The sequence below is a fragment of the Plecotus auritus genome (assembly GCF_963455305.1).
Source record: "Plecotus auritus genome assembly, chromosome: 8".
Classification (NCBI taxonomy): Eukaryota; Metazoa; Chordata; class Mammalia; order Chiroptera; family Vespertilionidae; genus Plecotus; species Plecotus auritus.
Genome location: NC_137782.1, coordinates 72,147,495 through 72,168,220, shown reverse-complemented (window position 1 = coordinate 72,168,220; position 20,726 = coordinate 72,147,495). Strand labels below are relative to the sequence as shown.

At 36.0% G+C, this 20,726-nt stretch overlaps 1 protein-coding gene across 2 annotated transcripts in view; it reads right to left on the bottom strand.

Annotated features, from left to right (window-relative positions):
• PLCB1 (phospholipase C beta 1) overlaps positions 1-20,726 on the bottom strand; it is a 660,162-nt gene that overhangs the window by 117,042 nt on the left and 522,394 nt on the right. For both annotated transcript variants that reach the window (XM_080685590.1, XM_080685589.1), the window contains exons 15-23: positions 18,343-18,410; positions 16,394-16,490; positions 14,328-14,412; positions 12,216-12,340; positions 8,383-8,537; positions 5,431-5,595; positions 3,607-3,706; positions 2,674-2,778; positions 1,357-1,466 (exon numbers count right to left, since the gene is read on the bottom strand). In XM_080685590.1, coding sequence (XP_080541716.1) covers positions 1,357-1,466; positions 2,674-2,778; positions 3,607-3,706; positions 5,431-5,595; positions 8,383-8,537; positions 12,216-12,340; positions 14,328-14,412; positions 16,394-16,490; positions 18,343-18,410 — 1,010 coding nt within the window. The remainder of the gene's footprint in view (positions 1-1,356; positions 1,467-2,673; positions 2,779-3,606; positions 3,707-5,430; positions 5,596-8,382; positions 8,538-12,215; positions 12,341-14,327; positions 14,413-16,393; positions 16,491-18,342; positions 18,411-20,726) is intronic.

Below are 20,726 nucleotides of genomic sequence, written 5' to 3'. Positions count from 1 at the left end.
TAGGAGAATATTTACTAACATGGAAAATATTTGCATTAAGTTAAAATAAAACATGGATTGTGAGTACTATCCCACTTTATGAAGGACTATAATTGTACATAAAAACTAGCTATATGTGGCCGAAACCGGTTTGGCTCAGTGGATAGAGCGTCAGCCTGCGGACTGAAAGGTCCCGGGTTCGATTCCGGTCAAGGGCACGTGCCTTGGTTGCGGGCACATCCCTAGTGGGAGGTGTGCAGGAGGCAGCTGATCGATGTTTCTCTCTCATCGATGTTTCTAACTCTCTGTCCCTCTTCCTTCCTCTCTGTAAAATATCAATAAAATATTAAAAAAAAACAAAAAACTAGCTATATGTGGATCCCATATTTACAGTGTTACCGCTGGGTGTCTTGGGTGTTTGAATTATAAGTGATATCTTTAAGACTTTCTTTTCTCCTTTTTATTTTTAATTTTTTCTATGATAAACCTACACTTCCTTTAGAATAAGAAAAGGGCTACTTAATAGATAATATTAACTTAAATGGATTTGCTATTAGTTATAGTTATCTAAATAAACAGTTTTCAAGGTTTCCCCATACACATAGTTATCCATTTTTCTTATCTTCCCCCCCCCTGAATTTATTATCTGAATATTCAAATAAAATATGAAAATAGCTATTTTTATCACTATTTTTAATATTGGGGCTATTTCTAATAACCATTAAATAATATTTCACTTTTTAAAAAACCAAAGGATCTCCAGTCTACATAGAGGCTTGATATTTTTAAACTTTACTTCTAATATTTCTAAACCCTTCCTTAATTATTCTTTACATGGTGATATATAACTTAGAATAATATACCAACTGCCTTAGGAATACATATTTTAACACATAAATATACAATGTAATAATAATAGCGAACACTTATGGCCCATACTACACACCAGGTATTTTTTAAGTACTTTATGTATTGCAATAAATCACAAAAGCAATTTGGAAATCTTGTACTTTAAATTGAAGACAAAAGAAAGTACTAAATGACTTGATAATCATCTTCTTTTATAAGTGCCTTAATCATCTTTAATTAACATAAAATCATCTAGAGATTTTCATATGAAGCAGCAAGATGTGTACAGTTTCATGGGTCAGAAAATAAGACACTGGTGGTGGCCACAGGATACCAGAAGAGAATGAAATATGAAAAATTCAGTTAATCATCTGGTTGTTTTGTGAGATGATGATGATGAACTCCATTAAGATGTTTTTCCAATGTGTTAATTTCTTCTCCTGAGGTGTGGTGTTACATAGGTAAAGCCAGCAACGAGGTGTGGAAATCACCCTTAATGTCATGCATAATATTAGCACTCCCTCTCACCTCTTTCTTTACTTCTTCTTCATCTTCCAGTGTCAAAGCAGCCAGTTGCTTAGCTCTCTGCTCCATCAGATTCACATATCGAATTGGATTTGACAAAGCTTCAATCACATCTGAATAGGGAAGAGATGTTTTAGATGCAAGATCCTGGAAGTATTGATTATCCACCATCCATCCATGCATCCATCTATCCATCTACTCACCAATCCATCTACCAATTCATCATTCATTTTCCATTCTTCCATCTACCAATATAACTACCCACTCATTCATCCAACATGTTAAAAATGAACAAGAGTTAAGAAGACCCTTTGCTGAAATTCCAAAAAGAGAGCTTCAATGGAGGGCAGCTCTGAGAGCTAAACGAGACAGGCTCCAAATCAGGATGTCTCAATGCTACATATTATTCAGTTTATTTCCAAGGGTTCCATCCATTCCAGGGACCTGAGTTTGGCCCAAATGATATTTCATAAGTGGAGACATTTCACATAAAAAGCCTGTTTTCCAGATGGTTGAAACAACCAAAAGATTTGAAAATATGGGTCTAGCTGGAGTGAATGTGGCTGCCATCTTTGGGTGGGGCACATGCTCCAAGTTTGCCATAGTCTTCTTATTTTTTTTTATTAATCCTCAACTGACAATATTTTCCCCCCATTGATTTTTAGAGACAGTGGAAGGGAGGGGGAGAGACACACAGAGAAAAACATCAATGTGAGAGAGAAACATCAATTGGTTGCCTCCCGCATGCACCCCAACCAGGGTGGGGATCCAGCCTGCAACGGAGGTATGTGCCCTTGACAGGAATGGAACCCCCAACCCTTCAGTCTGTGAGCCAAGGCTCTAACCACCGAGAAAAACCAGCTAGAGCATGCCACAGTCTTCACTACTCCTTAATATATTATACCCAGGCCACTTAGCACTGTATTTAAATTTATGATCCCTTATTGACATCATCATAAGTTAATTTCGCTAAACTTAGGATTCCACACATGAAAAGAATCAGGGTTCTAAAACTGGCTCAAGGTAAAAATAATTACCCAGATCTGTACAGACTGCTATAGTGCCAGGCAGCATGGGTTAGTATTGGGCCCATGAGAGTACTACTACCAGTGGATAAATAGACTCAATAGTTTATTGGAACTCGAACTAAATTAAATTAACACTTGTTCATAAACGCTTGAGCAATTTACTTTATATATATATATATATATATATATATATATATATATATATATATATAATAGAGGTGACTCTGAAACCAGGATCTTCTATCTTTGTTTCTACAAAAATATGGATGAGCCGTTTGATTAGGCTGTTTACCTGCATAGGTGTCTGGAACGTAGTCTTTCACCTCTATGTAGACAAAGACAGCTGGCAGCATCAGAGGCTGGTTCCTCTCATTCCTCAGACAGATGTAGTGATAGCCTGGAGGGTGACAATAATACTGTGCATCACATATTTTCTTCATAACGCTCATTAGCACACAGGAACATCTATGTGATAGAAGTGTTTATTTTAGGGGACTTTGGATGACAAACATTTTAATAGCATGGTTTTAAGTGAAAAAGAATTATTTTCCTCATCAGATGGAAAAACAATGTTGATTCTGATTTTTTCTCTTTCCAACCACATTTTTCCCCTACAGAAGAGAATTCAGTGGCATTTGTCGTAGATTAAATTACTGCCCCAACTTTGTCCCTTGTCTATGATTCCTTCACTTTGGGTTTTGCCATATGCTCTGCTTTGGACAATGGGACTCAGTGATAAAAAAAAAGGGGGGGGGGGTGCAAGCAGAGGCTTACAATGCACTTGTATAGTCCGGCTTGCCTTTATGCATTCCAGTGGTACCCTGAGAAGTCCTACTGTGGGTGCACTGCCCCTTCAGCCTGGGCCTCTGAATGAGCACATGTGGAATACTCCTAACCCAGCCCACAGCCCGGAGCACAGCTACATGGCTGAGCCCAGCAAAACATGCCAAACCACAGACCGGTGCATATGAAGATAAATATTTATAAGCCATTGAGTTTTCAGGTAGTTTGTTATCCACAATTATTGTGGCAAGAGTTGATTCATACATCATAGCATGTCACAAACACATGAAGCTGCCAGATTGAAATAGTCTTAAAGCCCTTGTTGTAGAACAAAATACCAAAGCAGCAAACAGCTTCCTAAATCATTCTTTAATAATCATGTACGACAGGGATGATTTTCTTTACAACTTTGGTATAAAACTTCTCACCACACCATCCATACCTGGCCGAATTGCTTGTACTGGCAAGATCCGGTGACCAATAAATTTTCCTCCTTCTTCATAAGCTGCTATCCTCAGACAGGCAAGTGAAGGAAGAACCACCTTTGGAGACATTAAGGATACACGTGGTTACAAGAAGGAGTGACTCCAGAAAACGGAAAAGAATTAGAAAGATAATATTCATATGGGTCCTGCTTTTCCAGATCCAACTAGAAGTTTCTAATTAGCAAGTTGATAAAAAGTTAAGTTGTTGCTCTACAATTTAGATTTTCAAAAGGAGAAGGGTTACCAGAGATACCACTTTATGTTTTATCACCATGTCCTAACTAGGAATTTGTTCAACACACAGGTCATTTGCTTTTGACATGAACATTCTCAATGTGGAAATGACAGAAGTTCTATGTTTAAATCCAAAGAGTTAGTGGTCTTTTCAGTATTTGAGCATTTACTACTATATTTTCAAAGCAAACAAAACAAAAAAATAGCTTTCAGAAGAGTTTTCAAAATGAGATTTCTTTATAAATTTGTAAATTCCCAAATGAGGCACCAGAAAAATTGCTCATTTTCACCCTCAATGTGATACATGCAGAGTACACAGCTATATCCCATGTCAAGAACATTAGACCAATGGCATCCTTAAAAAAACGTATTTTTGCTAGCAAGAGCAAACTAACGTCTATTGACTATTTTCAATGTGCCGAAATTTTCTAAATGCTTTCAGTGTGGTAGGGGATATTTATGATAACTCCATGAAGTAGACACTATTCCTAGACTTAATTAACATAAGAAATGATGGGGCACAGAGTCCTTTAATGTAGACATTTTCTTTGCAGAAGACTTCCTTTGTGGATATTTTGGCCAGATAAAAGCAAAGGGTATGGTAAGAAAGCCTACACTACTTTCTATTGGACTTACTGTCTTCCTTTGTGTGATAAACGTGTATGAAGATTTGCTTTTGGTGAAGGCAGAGAGAAGGCCCAGGTGAATGTAAAAGGTTTTAACTCTATCAGAGAGAACCCTGACAAGATCGAATGACCAGCTGCAGTGGCTAGAGAGTCTAGGGAATTTAATTAATATTCTTTTATAAAGAAGTATGACCTGCCTTTCTCTCAACTATCATATTATCCTTATTTCCCCCCTCTACTTCATTTGAGTCATCATGAAAATATATAATTTACCACTGTATTATGAGAGACTATGAATTAGATTTATATGTTATTAGAGGCCTGGTGCACAAAATTTGTGTGCGGGTAGGGTCCCTAGACCTGGTCGGCAATCAGGGCCGATCTGTGGGGCAACTGGCAGGGCAATTGGGGGGCAGTGACGGCCCGCTCGCCAGCCAGTCCCAGCCCCCGATTGCCCCACTGCCACTGCTGGTCGCCTCCCTCTGCTGGGCAACTGACTGGGTGATGGGGATGGTGGGCCCACTGGCACCCGCCTTGGCTGGCCTGGGGCCTGAGGGCTGGGGGAAGCTCCTACATTGAGCGTCTACCCCCTGGTGGCCAGTGTGTGTCATCACAACTGGTCGTTCTGCCGGTAGTTCTGCCGTTCAGTCTATTTGCATATTAGGCTTTTATTATATAGGATTCTGGCCTTCCAAATGAGGTATACTAGAATTAACTGATTTACAATACAATTCTGAAACCCAGAACAAATGATTCACAGAGATCTTGACTAGTTTTCAAGATAGCTTTCAAAATGCCATTGCTTTATTACTATGTAAGTTCCCCAATTAAGCAACAAAAATATTCTTCTTTTCATTTTTTTTGCAGTGTAAAACACCTAGAATGTGCGGTTCCATATCATGCCAAGGACACAAGACGAACCTTTTTGAACACAATGGGTTCTTCTTCCCAGACGGGATTTACAGCATTTCCTTGGGATGTCTTGGTCTTAAATGCTTTCCTCCTCGTGTCCACAGGCAAACCAAACATATCCACTTCCACATAAGTTCCAACTTTCTTATCAGAAAGAAACTGACCCGAAATGATCTAGGAAATAATAAAAAAGTAATTCTTCATAAATGAATAACAATGATATAAGAAAATGCTTCGGGTAGGCACAACTGCTGATGGTGAGAGTTGAATGATAAATAGAAGCAGGAGTACGAATATAATTTCTCTTTTGGCTAAAGAATTAGTGGGGGACTATTGAAAATGCTGGGGTTAGAGGAGTCCACAAGACAAAATTATATAGGAGGAAATAAGTGAACAAAAGTTTGATGAAATGTTTTTCTTATGTACTTAAGATACATATATTAAATGAAATATTGGTCTTTAGAGGCAACTGAGTATGAAGATTTTCCTAATACTTAAAAATATTACAAGAGAAAACTTCTCATTTTAGCATAATTATAAATGAAACTAAAAGGTAATTTAAAACATAACATAGTAGAAACTCTAGCATTTTAAAAAATTTCCTTGAAAGAGTGGTTTTAATCCCATGGTATACCAATTCTCAGTTGTTAGACTTTAAATAAAAAGTCACAGTGATGACTGAAAAGAAAAAAAAACAAACAATAAATATTGACTTTAAACCATTAAATTCAGTTCATTATTCCTTCTAACCTCACCTGCTTAGCCATCCACACAATTGTGGGTATCCTCTGCCTAGCTGTAAAATTATCAGATACTGTGGAATTAAAAGATATTTCTAAATCACATAGTCATAAAATGTCTCCCACATCTGCCTCTTCTTCTCACCCAATTTTCAAAACCTTCAGGTATCATAAAGGTGTCTTTTTAAAAAAAAAAAAAATTAACTGTATTGTTGAAAGTATTACTGATATCCCCTTTTCCTCACATTGACCCCTCCTCCCCACTCTACCCCTCCCCACCCTGCCCCCTCTCCCGGCCTTCACAGCACTATTGTCTTCCACTTTAACACACGAGGAGGGCAGCGGCAAGCAAGTGCCCACAGAGCAAACCTGGCAAGTCTGGGTTGCCTGGTTGACAAAGCTGCCTGCTGGCCAAGACCTCTCTGAACTCAAGTCAGTGAAAGGGGACAACATCTCCCAGACTATGACTGGGTCAGAAATCAAACACAATGGTGGCTTGAGAACGGCCATCAGTGGCCAAGTGAGGCCAAAGTCAGCTACATGCTGCTGTAGTCAAAAATTCCAAACAAGTTAGATAGAAAGTCATGAGGGAAAGGCTGTCTGAATTCCCCCTCATTGTTTTTGTGAGCTTATGATGACTGATGAAAGCAGAAGTCCTTGACTCAGTGGCACTACTCTCACATTCTCGTCAGTGAAGGACAACGGCCAAAAGCATTTGAGTGCACAAGTCCGTTCTGGCACTAAGAAGTCTATGTCAGTGATCAAAACACAAGCACCGCTGAACAGATGTGAGCTCATCTTGGTTCTAGCTGCAGGTTAAAAGCAGGACTCCAATGCAGCATGGCCATTCGTTCACAGGATACTGACAACTCCAGAACAGTGTCTCCATTCTGGACTCGGGCAGCAGTACATTTTCCTAAGACTCAACTGTTTCCCCTCAACTTACTTTCCTGTCTCTGTGTCATTGTTTTATAGTTGTTTGCACTGTCACAGAAGAATTTTCAAGAAAAAAATAAATGAACAAGCCAACATGTACAAAACAAGGTGAATCAGCAAAGAAAATATTATTAGTTTGACCCAACTATAACAACAATTGACAAAGATTCTAATAATAACATTTTATCAGTTATGCTTAAGAGTTTATTTTAATCAAATGACAGGAATTACACATCCTTTGCTGAAAACAATTTCCTAAAAATAAATATAATCTTGAAGCTCTAATTCTGCCAACTCCCCTCTTCAGATATATGCTGTGAAATAATTTCAAAGGATATAATTGTGAGAGACTTCACTGACATTTTATTTTTAATCCTTGGTAAAGTGACAAATTTTAAATTAAAATAGATGGGCTCGACAAGCTTAAGGTAGATATAAATTAGTGAAACTGTTATAGAGCCTTTTTAAATATAGTTTTTCATTTGGTTTTGGATCAATCCGAAAATTGAATTTATATCCAATAAAAAATGTTTCTTAATTAACAGTTATCCAGTTAAAGAGGAAAAAAATAAGACTTTAAAATATAAAATGAAATTTAGCTAAAATAACCCAGAGCTTATAGAATTCATGTAAAAAGTTTTTTATAAACATGATTTACCATTCATGGTATTAATTCTCACAGCTAAAAAAAAAGTTATATGTACTGAAACATCAATTTCAAAGATTGCGACAATCATTTGAAATTCATTGTTAAGGTCAGATAAATATTTAATAAAGCAATTTTTAAATTTGATATGTGTTTTAAATCCCTGAATACTCTGATAGATTTTTAAATCCATCCTATGGTAAGTTCAGAGCTTTTATTCCATTTTGACAATTTATTGGGAATACTTTTTTCTCTGATTTTTCTCAGTGTGGATATTTCTCTAGAACTAATGGGAGAGAGAAAAAAAACCCAGAAGATTTCTCCAGTAATTTTTGTGTAAATTTTACTGTGGGACATTTACATCAAAAGAAAGGGTTGGCCATGGTGTGTCACACCAACTTGTTTTGTTGATTTACGGTCCAATTTTTATCCTGTTAAATGTGCAGCTGAGTCCCTTTATTTCATGCATATAGTGTCTCAGAAATTCTAATTTGGATTCAGGCCTTAAAAAAAAATGTCTGAAGGAAGTGGAGACTGTGCTAGCAACTACACTTTTAATGACTCAACTACATTTTTACACAAAATAGGTAATGTCCAAGACTTTTGATGGGGACAATTTTATAATAGAGATGTACATACCTTAACAGACAAAGTGTTGGCCACTATCCCATCTACGATGCCTTCGGTGAATGGATCAAAATGCTTGTCAGGTCTCCTCATAAACTCTGGCTTTAATCTGTAGCCACTCTTCCCATTGTATTCATACATCCCCATATTTATCTGCATAGCCAGGTCTGCACACCAAAAATACAAACCTTACTGTGACTCTATTATCTTTGTAGAAAGAAAGTAAGATTGTATTATGGTCCACTTTTGTTTCCCTTTTAAAAAGAAATATGTACTCATTATAGAAATGTAGAAAACACATACAAGAAAAAAATTGAGCTGTAATCTCCAAATCCAGAGATAAGCTACTACCAACAGATTGGTGTATATTTTGTTTTTTCTACTTCAAACACAGAGTGTCCCAAAAAATGTATATACACTTTAATAGCTGATAGCTATAGATTATATTACATTTTGAAAATGAATAATTTCACTAAATACTGCCTTTATAATGTGCATACATTTTGGGGGATACCCTGTATATTTTAAACATGCAGTATATCCATTCCATTAAATATTTGCCTGCTTTAATTTTAACAGCTATACAAAATTCTGTTGAATAGATATATTTGAATAAATGTATTCATCCAGGCCCCTTTAAGGGCACATTTATGAGTCTCTTCTAAATTGTCACCTTTACATATAATGTTTTGAAGAACATTATAGTGGTGAACTCTTTGAGGATTTGATTAATGGTATTCTTAGGAGTGAAATTTCTGGATCAAAAGATATGCACTTTGGGAAAGATTTTAGATAAATCTTGCTAAAATACCCTTCAGAAAGCTTAAACCACTTTAAACCTCTAATCCCTGTTTCTAAGGAAGGACCTCCCCATACCTCACCAACAGCAGCTGCTATAATTTTTCTTTTTTAATTTATGGAAAGTTTCCTTTTAAAATCTGCATTTCTTTGATTACTTACCACCAATACTGAATTGCATGTTGACTTGTTTCTAAAGGACAAAGATTACTGGCCAAAGTTTCCCTAACACTCTGTATGAAATGACTGTCCACACTAATTGCAATTTACTGGAGTTAAAAACAACAACACATTTTAAAGTCCTAAGAAATCTGAGAAGTAATCATTTATTCCAGATTATCTGAGCTGAAACTCATCTCTTTTGGGCTGGACAATAGAAAAGGTGATGGTAAACATATTTCATAGTTCCATGAAAAAAACAACTTTTAGATCAGGGAAAATAAGTGAAATTTTATCTCTCATGTTATTAAGCTAGTATAATTGTGATACTAAAATTGGACAAAGTAAAAAAAAAATGAAAATGATTGACTTATCACACTTGAAAAAAAATTAACTCCAAAAGCCTAAAAATTATATTAGCAAATCATATGCTTTAAGAAATAATACCCAATAAATAAGTAGAAGTTATCACAGGAGCACAAGGATAATTACATATTAGGAGACCTATTAATATAATTTGTCACATTTTATCACAAAAGAAGAAATGAACATATCATCCCATAACATAGAAGTCTGAGATATTTAATAACATTTAACATAAATTCCTAATATACTGCTGGTCATTAGGACAAGTGTATACTCCTTTAATGTGTAAAAAAAAAAATCTGTCTTAAAGTCACAGCCAACATCTACTCAATGGTATCACAATGGTGAAATAGCCAATAGTGTCAGGGTGAAGAGAAAGATGCACACTACTGCTACCTAATATTATTCTAGAACAATTAGTCCAAATCCTAAGAAAGGGGGAAAAGTAGATGTGATTAAATTATTATGACTGTATATCTGAAAAACCCAATAGGATCTATTGGAAAAATGGGCAATTATAAGAGTTTAGGAAGATTATAATTTATAAACTAAATTTATTAATTAAATAAATATATAAATATTAATTTCCAGAAACAATCTGTTAAAAATATAATGTCAAAAAAGAGATTTCATCTAAAGAAACTAGGCCTCTAATAAAGACAAGTGATTCTGCTGAGGTACTTAATATGATAATTTTTACTTGAAGAGAAAAACATTCTTTCAGTGATTAAAAAAAATTAAAGATACATTCTTTAGATGAATTTATAAATTTTATGTGATTTAATATAAATATTTTTTCAGTGGGGCAGAGGAATACATAATAACAATTAAACTAATGTAAAATTAAAGTGATTTTTATAAAAACCTCTTTTTTTTCCAGTGGGGGGTAGGGAAAGAAACATGATAATAATTAAACTATTATACCAAAAATAATTAAACTGCATACCAAAAATACAAACCTTACTGTGACTCTATTACTAGTTTTTCTACTTCAAATACAGTGTCCCAAAAAATGTATACACACTTTAATAGCTGATAGCTGTAGATTATATTACATTTTGAAAATGAAATAATTTCACTGAATTCTGCCTTTATAATGTGCATACATTTTGAGGGATACCCTGTATATTTGGAAACCAGAAATCCTACTGGCAATAGCAAGAAAATAACTGAAAATAGCCAGGAAGTAGAATTTCCACCTATAGGTATTAAACCATTTATTAAACACTACAATAATAACAGTGTGTTATTGGTTCCAGAAAGCAGACAAACTTATTAATGGAGAAGAATATAAATAGAAAAAAATGGATCCAAGTTAACAATAACAGAAAAGCGTATACCTATTAAGCTGTGATTTCAGGTCAGTATTGATATCTTACTGAGATTATATATAAAATTAATTTTTGGATAGATGAAAGGTTAAAATTACAAATATTAAAATATGAGAGAAATGAAAGTAAATATGAATCTGATCCAGGGGAAGCTGCAATCATTAAAGTAATCCAAGACTCCATAAAAAAACACACCATTAAACAATCTGATCTCATCTATTTCACAAAATAAGACAACATACCCTTTATATAAAAGCACTGTTATAAGTGACAATAGGCCTGGATAGACAATTCATAAAGCAGAAATATAGTTTTAAACCCACATATTTAAATGTTCAACCTCAATAATAATAAAAAAAATGAAATTAAAACAATAATGAAATGACAATATTTTATCTCAAATTGTATTAGTATTGTTTAAGGATAACACTTAACCAAGATCTCAGATGAGCAAGAATACTTCCTGTCATACGTTGCTGATGGGAGAAAAAATCTGGGGCAACATTTTTTGATGAACAGCTTGGCGAAAACTTTGGTACAAAGTTTCTTCAAACTTCACATCTTTTAACAGTAATTTGGTTTTAGGAACTTTGCCAAAAGAACTTTAGTAGATAGACTTGAAAATTTATATCAAGACTATTCTCAGAGCATTATTTATAGTAGAAAAAATTCTCTAATGTTCAATGATAGGAAATGGGTTTTAGTGAATTGTGAAATGTGCTTAATATACAGATATTAAAATTCATGTTTCTGTATAACATTTAAATATATGTGGAATTAAGTGAAAAAGCATATACATACATAGTCAAAAAACCTTGCACATAACAAAGCCAAAAGTTGAGTGTTGAATCTCTGAGTGGTAGCATTCCTGAAAGTTTTATTTTTTCTTTATACATTTTTGGATTTTCCAACTTTTTCTATAATAAATACATATTACTTTAAAAAGTATAAAAAGTTTTTGTTTGAAAAGAATGAAAGACCAATAGAAATAAACACTCATTTATAAACTATTGAAGACAATTTCTCAATTTTCAAAATTTACTCTTTTTTTATATTGGTATTTCCTTTATTAAAATTTACTTTTATTAGTTTCAGTCAAGTCTAGAAATTTTTTCTCCTTCGGAATGGGTTTTGGGTCCTTGGAAATATGGCTTTATAACAATGAAAATGAGCAGAAACTGTGCTACTTACCCACTGTTTGGAAATTAAGGGCAACCATTTGACAGCCTGCATTCCAGAAGAGCTGAGGCATATAGTTGGATGAATCTACACGTGTTCCTTTCGGATATATCCTGCTAAGCTGCATTTTGTTATATCTGGACCATCATGTTAAGTAGTGAATACAATTATAAAAATAATTAGCCAAGAATATCAACTGAGAGGCCACCTTCCATCTTTCTCCACTGGGGAAATGAAATAAATATGGATGATCTCATTGGGCTAGGATAGTGGTCGGCAAACTCATTAGTCAACAGAGCCAAATATCAACAGTACAACGACTGAAATTTCTTTTGAGAGCCAAATTTTTTAAACTTAAACTTCTTCTAATGCCACTTCTTCAAAATAGACTCACCCAGGCCGTGGTATTTTGTGGAAGAGCCACACTCAAGGGGCCAAAGAACCGCATGTGGCTCACAAGCCGCAGTTTGCTGACCACTGGAAGATAAAGTATATAAAAACCTTGCTGAACAAACAGAATAGGTGTTTATAATATAAATGTAGCATCACCTTTGCAGCGCCTTGTAGGTGAAAACTAATAGCAAACATGGCTGAGTCAAGGTCAACATGATTTTGTAGAGATTATTAAGGATAGGCCTACTGATTAAAAACACATGAGGAAGCTCAAGGGCATCAAATCATGTGAGAGGAGGATACTGTGTTTAGCTGAAGCAGATAATATGAACTGCATGGCTATTTTTGAAATGCTTTCTGCTCATTTTCTCAGCCTTCCCTGGGAATGCTATTTGCCAAGACTGGGGTACTTTCTATGATTGATAACAAGGTAAATATAGCACAGAAGGTTTTGACCTTGTTTTGTATTTTGGGTCCTACCGTCATCAGTTTTCCACCCTGAGAACCTTTTAGTTATTGAACAACAACTACATGTTTAAAACTTGATTGACTATTCCTATTACCAAGTTAGGTAGAGGTCAGTTGTTTCTGATCTCAGGCTGGGTGTTGGGCCATTAAGTTTGCACCTTAATTCTGAAAACTGCTGGATATGTATAATAATCTATGGCAAATTATTTCACTTTGCTCAGCCTTGTTTTCTCATCTATAAAATAGATTGACTAATTCCTACATCATAGGGCAATTGTAAGGATTAAATGATGTAAGACATAATGAAAGGTCAATTGCATAGATAGCACTTAATGAACACTAATGATCATGATTTTTATAGTGTGACTGTTTATGGACTTTACATCTGTTCTCTCTCCTAATGATGAGTTTTAAAGGTGATTTTTTTTTAAAATTCTAGGACTTGCTTCATGAAATTGAGCTCCTTGACACATTTAATATTACTTTTATGAAAAATATTTAAAGACCTGTTTCATTTTATTTTGAGTCATGGATAATGATTAGTAGTTTTTGTTGTCAGAAGTATCAACAAAGCCTTTAATAGCAATATATATTTATATTCTCATATCATTATTCCAACTATTTTTAAAAAATATGTTTTTATTGATTTGAGAGAGGAAGGGAGAGGGATAGAGAGATAGAAACATCAATGAGAGAGACACAGATAGGCTGCCTCCTACACACCCCCTACTGGGACTTGAACCTGCAACCTAGGCCTGTGCCCTGACCAGTTATTGAACCAGGGACCTCTTGGTTCATCGGTCGACGCTCAACCACTGAGCCACACTGGTCAGGCCCAACTATTTTTTATTGGCCATTTATTAAATGTCCAAAGATGTAAGATGCCAAGTTAGGCTTACATATATACATGTCTTATTTGTATTATATCTTACATAGGTTGTCCCGAACCCAAACAGAGAGCCATAAAGCTGGTATCATTATTTATGTTTTACAGGTGAGAAAGTTCAGGAAGGTCAAGCAAACTGACAAAGGACAAAGAGCTCAATGGTGAGAAAATAGTCTTGAAATGCTTTACTCCAAGGCCAGTTCTCTTTTGCCAGTCCACCCTACCCAGCAGTGCCAATGAAACCTGAAACTATTTATCACATCCAGGAGACAGACTGAAGCCATTGCATGCATCCTTTTGCTTATTTAAAGCAAAAATTAAATAACCCATGACTTCAGTTGTGCCTATTCAGTTGATATTCGTCAAATCAAGGATACTCTACAAATTCCACCGGAGACTTCGTCAGCTGCTCCAGTCCTTTGGTTTCCACGAAGGAAGACATTTCAAAACTTCTATTTCTTTCTGTGTTAATGACAAGCAAAACCAAAAAAGTAAGTAATAAAATTCAGAGTTATAAATTATCACATATGAGAAGTAGGCAAACGTTCAGTGAATTTACGGCGATTAATTTTCAATGGAACTTTGATATGTATTTTTTTCAGGTAATTATTTATCTGCTACAAAAGCTGAGTCTTGTTAGTTGTCTCTTCTAGTATTTACCACCTGGGCCGCATATGCTTATGGCTGCACAAGTCGGGGCCTGGTGGCATTAGGGTGGGGAAACTGATTTTAGTTGTGGGTAGTGTGGCAATGACAGCTATTTTGTCAAAAGGGCACAGGCCCTGAGGAAATCTCTTGTTCAAAATCCATTCAGACTGACTTCTTGGGGCCATTGCTGGGATTCACAAAAGAGACCAGGGGGTGTGTTTACTAGAGGCTAGCCCCCTTCTACACCCACACTGTCAGGGCCTCAGTTTGTATATTTCCTTATGTCCTTTGGTTCAAACAGCTAATGTGACATTAGAATTGTGTGACTTCAAAGCAGAAGGATCCCTGGAAATTTCCCAGTCTGATAGCCTCATTTTCGGATTAGATAACAAGGTTGGGAGGTGAATGTACTAGAGGTCTCAATGTCCTTGAACACAGAGCAGCATTTTGAAAGTGAAATCCAAGCTTCCAATTAGGATGAGAGAAACAAAACAAAGTTATCTTAGTTTGGAGAGGCTAAGAGCCTAGGAGCTTCTGTCTTCCTCACAAGTAAAGATCAAACTGTTACATGCTTTGCATCCTTAAAGCCTCGTTCTTCTTCCTATGCCTTCTCCAACTCTTTTACCCATCTCCCCACCTTCCCCAATTCAATAATCTGTAAACTCTTTCTTCTCTTATTTTTACCATCAAAAGTCTCCTTTCATATGACTAATTACTTTAAGTATGACTGTTAATTGAAATTAAATCAATTTAATAGGCGCTTTGTAAGCTATGTGCAAGTGTTGTTTTTTTAAAAAGTGATAAAATAATCTAAAATACAAAGAGAAAAGAACTGGTTTGTCCATCTTGGGTTGATGCTATTGTTACCAAGTTCTGAAGAACTTACATGCATCATCTCCTTCTCAACTTGGCTACTTGTCTAGGAGCTTTCCCCTCATGTTACAGTAATATAAATAGGACACTTCAAAGTGGACAACTTGTGGTAAGCAGCATCAGTAGTTGTAACATCAAAGAAAATGTTGAAATCTTTATACATAAGCTGTGTTGGAAATTAAATTCTTTATTGTAGAGATGTAGATATCATATGCCACTAAGTTAAGACTCTTTGGGCAAAATTATACTTTTACACCTGTGTGTTATGGAGAAGCTTAGATTTTGAAATATCTGTAAAACTATCCTTTATAAGAGGCTGCTGACCTTTTAACCTGATAGCATCTTACATTTTATGTGACTATAGAGGGCAATTTCATAAAAGGACTCTTTTCTCTAGATGGAGGAAAGATGATATTTTACTTTGCATCCACTATGAATGTGTGCTTAGATAAAGGAAAAAACACAGTGATATGAGGCTAGTCACATGTTCTCCGTGACATATAAAACAGTCTGGACAAGTGGAATGTGGATAAATTGGTTGATTTGGTTCTATTTCCAGCTATCAGGGCTGACCAGTCACTGGCTGCTTCCTCTCGGGGAAGATGGTTTATTTCAACACTGTCACTTACACAATGGTTGCAAACAAAAACCAAATGTAAAACTCTCAATTAGCTGTATTCTGGTCCAACGTCTGTAGACCTAGTACGCATTTTGGAGAAACATCATGGGATACTTTCTCATATGGTTATTATAATATATATATAACACATATATACCACATAGACAACACACACATATATTAAAGACTCCACCAGCAAAAAATAAGTTATATTAACAGTAACAGTTTTCTTGTCTAATTACCTTCCGTTTAAAATACACTTATTGTATGTCACATTAGGGTTTTTGCTCCAGGAAAACTTACTTTTAGAAATTTCAAATGACTCAAACTTGACTGGCTGAATATAGTTCACCAGGTTAGACATCTCTTCTGTAGCCATGGCCTCGCTCCCAGCAGTCCCCTAGAAGCAGGAATAAAAATAACATTCCCAGAATCAACATTATATTGCCCAGGGTTATTTTCTCAGGGCCATGCTCATGTAACCCAGGAGCGCAGAAAATCATCCCTCCTCTTCTGCAGATGCTTATCACCAATAGAAAATTCATTCCAGGAGGAAGAAAAGGTCAAGCTTCTCATTACCCACATGTGGAGTGGGTGCAGGGAGGGTTAGAGGGTACGGCACCAGCCTCTGCAGGAGACCCTTAGACGTGCAGCAAACCAGAATCCTCATTTTACTACAGTGATTCAAATCACATGAAAGTTTGAGAAGCACTGAGCTACATCTCATCGCCATAGCAGGGCGTCTAAAGTTAATACATCAAGAACTCACTGTACAACTAGGAAATGAGTATGTGGGTAACCTCCAGATGAACTGAAGTTATTAAAAAAGAAAGATTACCTTGTGGAAGTGGGTTGGGGTGGGCAAACAACTTTTGTTTTTCTTTATGTAAACATTCCTCTTTTCCTCCCTTCTTGGTTCCTGTGCGCCTTTTAGGCAAGCAGTACAGTATAGTGGGGGGTTCTTAAGCCAGATTGTCTGATTTGAAATCCCAAGCCTTCACTTAGAAGCTGTGCAATCTTGGGCAAGTTACTTAACTGCTCTGTGCTTCAGTTTGCTTCTTAAAATTAGGATAAAATTAGTTCTGATAGCATATGCGGTTTTTGTGATTATTGAATGAGTTAATTTGTGGGAAAGAGTTCAGAAAAGTGCTTGGCACACAGTAAAACATCATGTTATTTGAACTACTATTAACTATTACATGTTATTTGGATAACGTTTTAAACAAAAAACTAATACTGCGCATTGTCAGGATAGACCTCTACAGGTTGAGCTTACATTTTCTCCCATTTTTAGATGAGAGAATACATGCACACAAGTATTCTTTTTAAAACTCCTGTAGCAGTATTTAGGTTAAATATTAATTGGAAAATACTGATTTGGAAATGAATCATCATTAGAAAGATACTTTTTAAATTATTAAAAATGACTGATAACAATTTATCAACAATTAAAATAATTCTCAGGCAGAAATACTTTAACAGACATTATAACAATTTTTCTCCTGAATATTAAGTTGCAATTTAGTAGGGAAACATAATAAGAAATGTACAATACATTAAAGAAAATGATTATAAGAGGAAAAATATCAGAGAAGAACAGCTTATTACTTGTTATTTATCCTTAACTGAATTGCAAAGATACAAGTACTGAGACAGGTACTTTTTAACATATTTAAAAGCAGATTCAGTATAATTTTTTTTTTTTTTTACCAGAACTCCTGCTAAAACAAAGTTAAAATTCCAATTCACCTAGCTCCAATTCACTCCTAGGTTCTGTGCAATTAATATTTCTGATCTCATGAAGTTATGTAGGGTGCTTGAGCTCATAGCTCTCTAGTGTTTTCAAAATACAACAATGGAATGAATGTCATATTTCTGAATGTTTCTCCAAACCTCATGTCTTCTCTGAACATTGGACCATTTAGCAATCCATTTAATTGCCTCAAACACTGAAGCAGGAAGTTGCATGTCACAGATTTTGAATTTACCCTCTCGATACCCAATTTGATGGAAGGCAAATCTCAACAGCATGTTCATTTTAGAGAACTTTTTCAATGCCCTACTTATTCCTTCACTGACCCAAGTTTGCATCTTCAGGTTCCAAGGGAGTAGAGAAAAAGTTTTAAAGTGAACTGTGACTCTTTTCACCACTAGATGGCAGAAGGTGACCATGAACTGTCAAGAGGTAGCCCACTACACTGGCAGGTTTTCTGGATGCCTCTGTGACCAGAGGGCAAGCCCTGGACACCTACCTCATCCATTGAAGACTTTTTACAGTCATCATCATCGTCGTCATCGTCACTCTCCGTATCAGCTTCCCCTGTCAAATTTCAATAACACATCATGAAGTAAACAAACATTTACAGGTTTGAAGCACACATGCCCGTGTGTATTACCAAATATTTCCTTAAAAATTGGCCTTTTACGGTTTGTTTTATAATGATTCTTTTGGATATTTAAATTTTATTAATCATGAGAACTGTACTAACATTTTGAATATGGACTTTTATGGTAAATTTGTTGTGAATACCATTTGAAATTCATAAACTCTATAAAAAATGCTAAACATTTTAATCTATGTAAAAAAAAAAAATGACATCACACACAGTTAGTTTCCGATGGCATATGTGTCCTATCTTGATGTATGCATTCTCTTTAAGGGTCTGGATCACCCTAAAACAGATAAACTATCACTTTCCATCTTTTTTCCAACCCCGACTCTTCAATGTGGTGGTTGGCCTGTGCTCCTTGACCTTGCAGCTACTTTCTCAAGGCCATAGAGGACCTCATAGAAGAAAGGAAGGGGATAGGGGCTGGTGCAGGTGGGGCTGTGGTACCACACCTGAGCACACAACCACTCTAAGGGCCAACTGTGTATCCTCTGATTTTCCTGCAGGCTTATTTGATGAATGCATTCTTGGATATAACTTGGAAAATGATGAAATCCTGTTGAAGAGGGTAGGTAGGGTAAAATAAGTAAATACTTAAATCATTCTGCATTATGGAAATCTATCTCAGCTTCACATGTAGCCAATATGCAGTCGTTCCCAATGGCTCGTTTTTCTCTCTGCAGATTCAGTGGATGATTCTGCCAGGTTAAATAATAACACCAGTGCTCTGCCTTTCAGTGGCCTGAGGTGACCTCTGAAAATGGTTCCTTATTCACTTGACCCAGATAAACCCACAAAATTATGCAAATCAAGAGGTTCAAATCTTGCAAATCAAGAGGTTCAAATCTTGGTGGTCACTTTAAGAACACCCGTGAACCTGCCCAGACCATCAAGGGTATGCATATTTGAAAAGCCACCAAGTGTCTGCAGGATGTCACTTTACAGAAGCAATTTGTGCCATTCTGTCATTACAATGGTGTGCCCAGGCCACAAACAGACATAGGGTCAGTGGTCCCCAAAAAAGTACTGAATTTTTGCTGTACGTGCTTAAAAATGCAGAGTGATGGTGCATTTAAGGCTGTAGACGTAGACTCTCTGGTCATTGAGCACATCCAGGTGAACAAGCTCCCAAGATGCAGCACAGAGATCCTGGGCAGGTTAAGCCACAGGCGTTCTCCCGCCTCACTGAGAGGATCCTACTGAAAAAGAGCAGCCTGTTCCTAAACCAGAAGAGGAGGCTGCCCAGAAGAAAAAGATGTCCCAGAAAAAACTGAAGAAACACAAACGTATGGCCTGGGAGTAAATTGAGTATAAAATAAATGCTAGTGAAAGTTTAAAAAGTACTCTCACTAATATGAGGCATTACATTCTTCCACATCTCTGGGCTCCCATCTCACCCAAGAATAACAGTTATGTAAATAGAGTTCCAAGTAAAATGTAAAGAAGGCCTAGTTCTAAATTGGTTGACTACATTAGGGTTCACACAGTGCAATAGCATGATGGTCCCCATAGATGGCAATATTGGCTCAAAAATGAGGCAACTGGATTGGCCAGTCCTTCCTGCCTTCTAAGTTAGCTGCCATACCCAAGCTTTATAAAGGACAGTACCCACAGCACTGTCTTCCAAGAAGCTTAGAACTGTTTTCATTTGGCTGATGAAGTTGAATCGATTACCAAATGATTGCAGTGAGCAAAACCTTCATGAACTATCTTTAGAGGAAACAGAATTTTGGCTCCAGCAAGCCTTATTATTTATGGCTTATTTATCAAAGAAAGCCACATACAACCACTTTATGATGCTTATGTTGTGGTAGTTAATAAGGTAAGTCCATTATATTTTAGATAGAAAACATATTCTATTAAAGACAGATTCTTTTAGGAGGCTAACACATTTTTTTCTAATCAAATTTGTTGCCCAAGTAACTATGTTTTGTTTTTTAATCAGAGAGGGGATTCTTTTTTGCAAACTAATTTAAAAAGTTGATTGACAGAGCCTTCTGCACAATGCCGCATGGGGCACAATATAGCAGTCATTCCAAATACTCCATCAGGTCAGAATTTGGTTGCATGGGGGGAGGGAGGATTTGTCTTCTTTTGCTCTATGAGCAGGGACCTGATTTTTCCCTTATGTCTTTGGAGGGACCTTGGAGGAATCTTGTTGAACCATGGAAACAATCTTATTTTACCCTAGTTTTTTAAGATAAGTATACTAGCAAAGGGCTGAATCCTGGAAGAGGCTCCTGGCC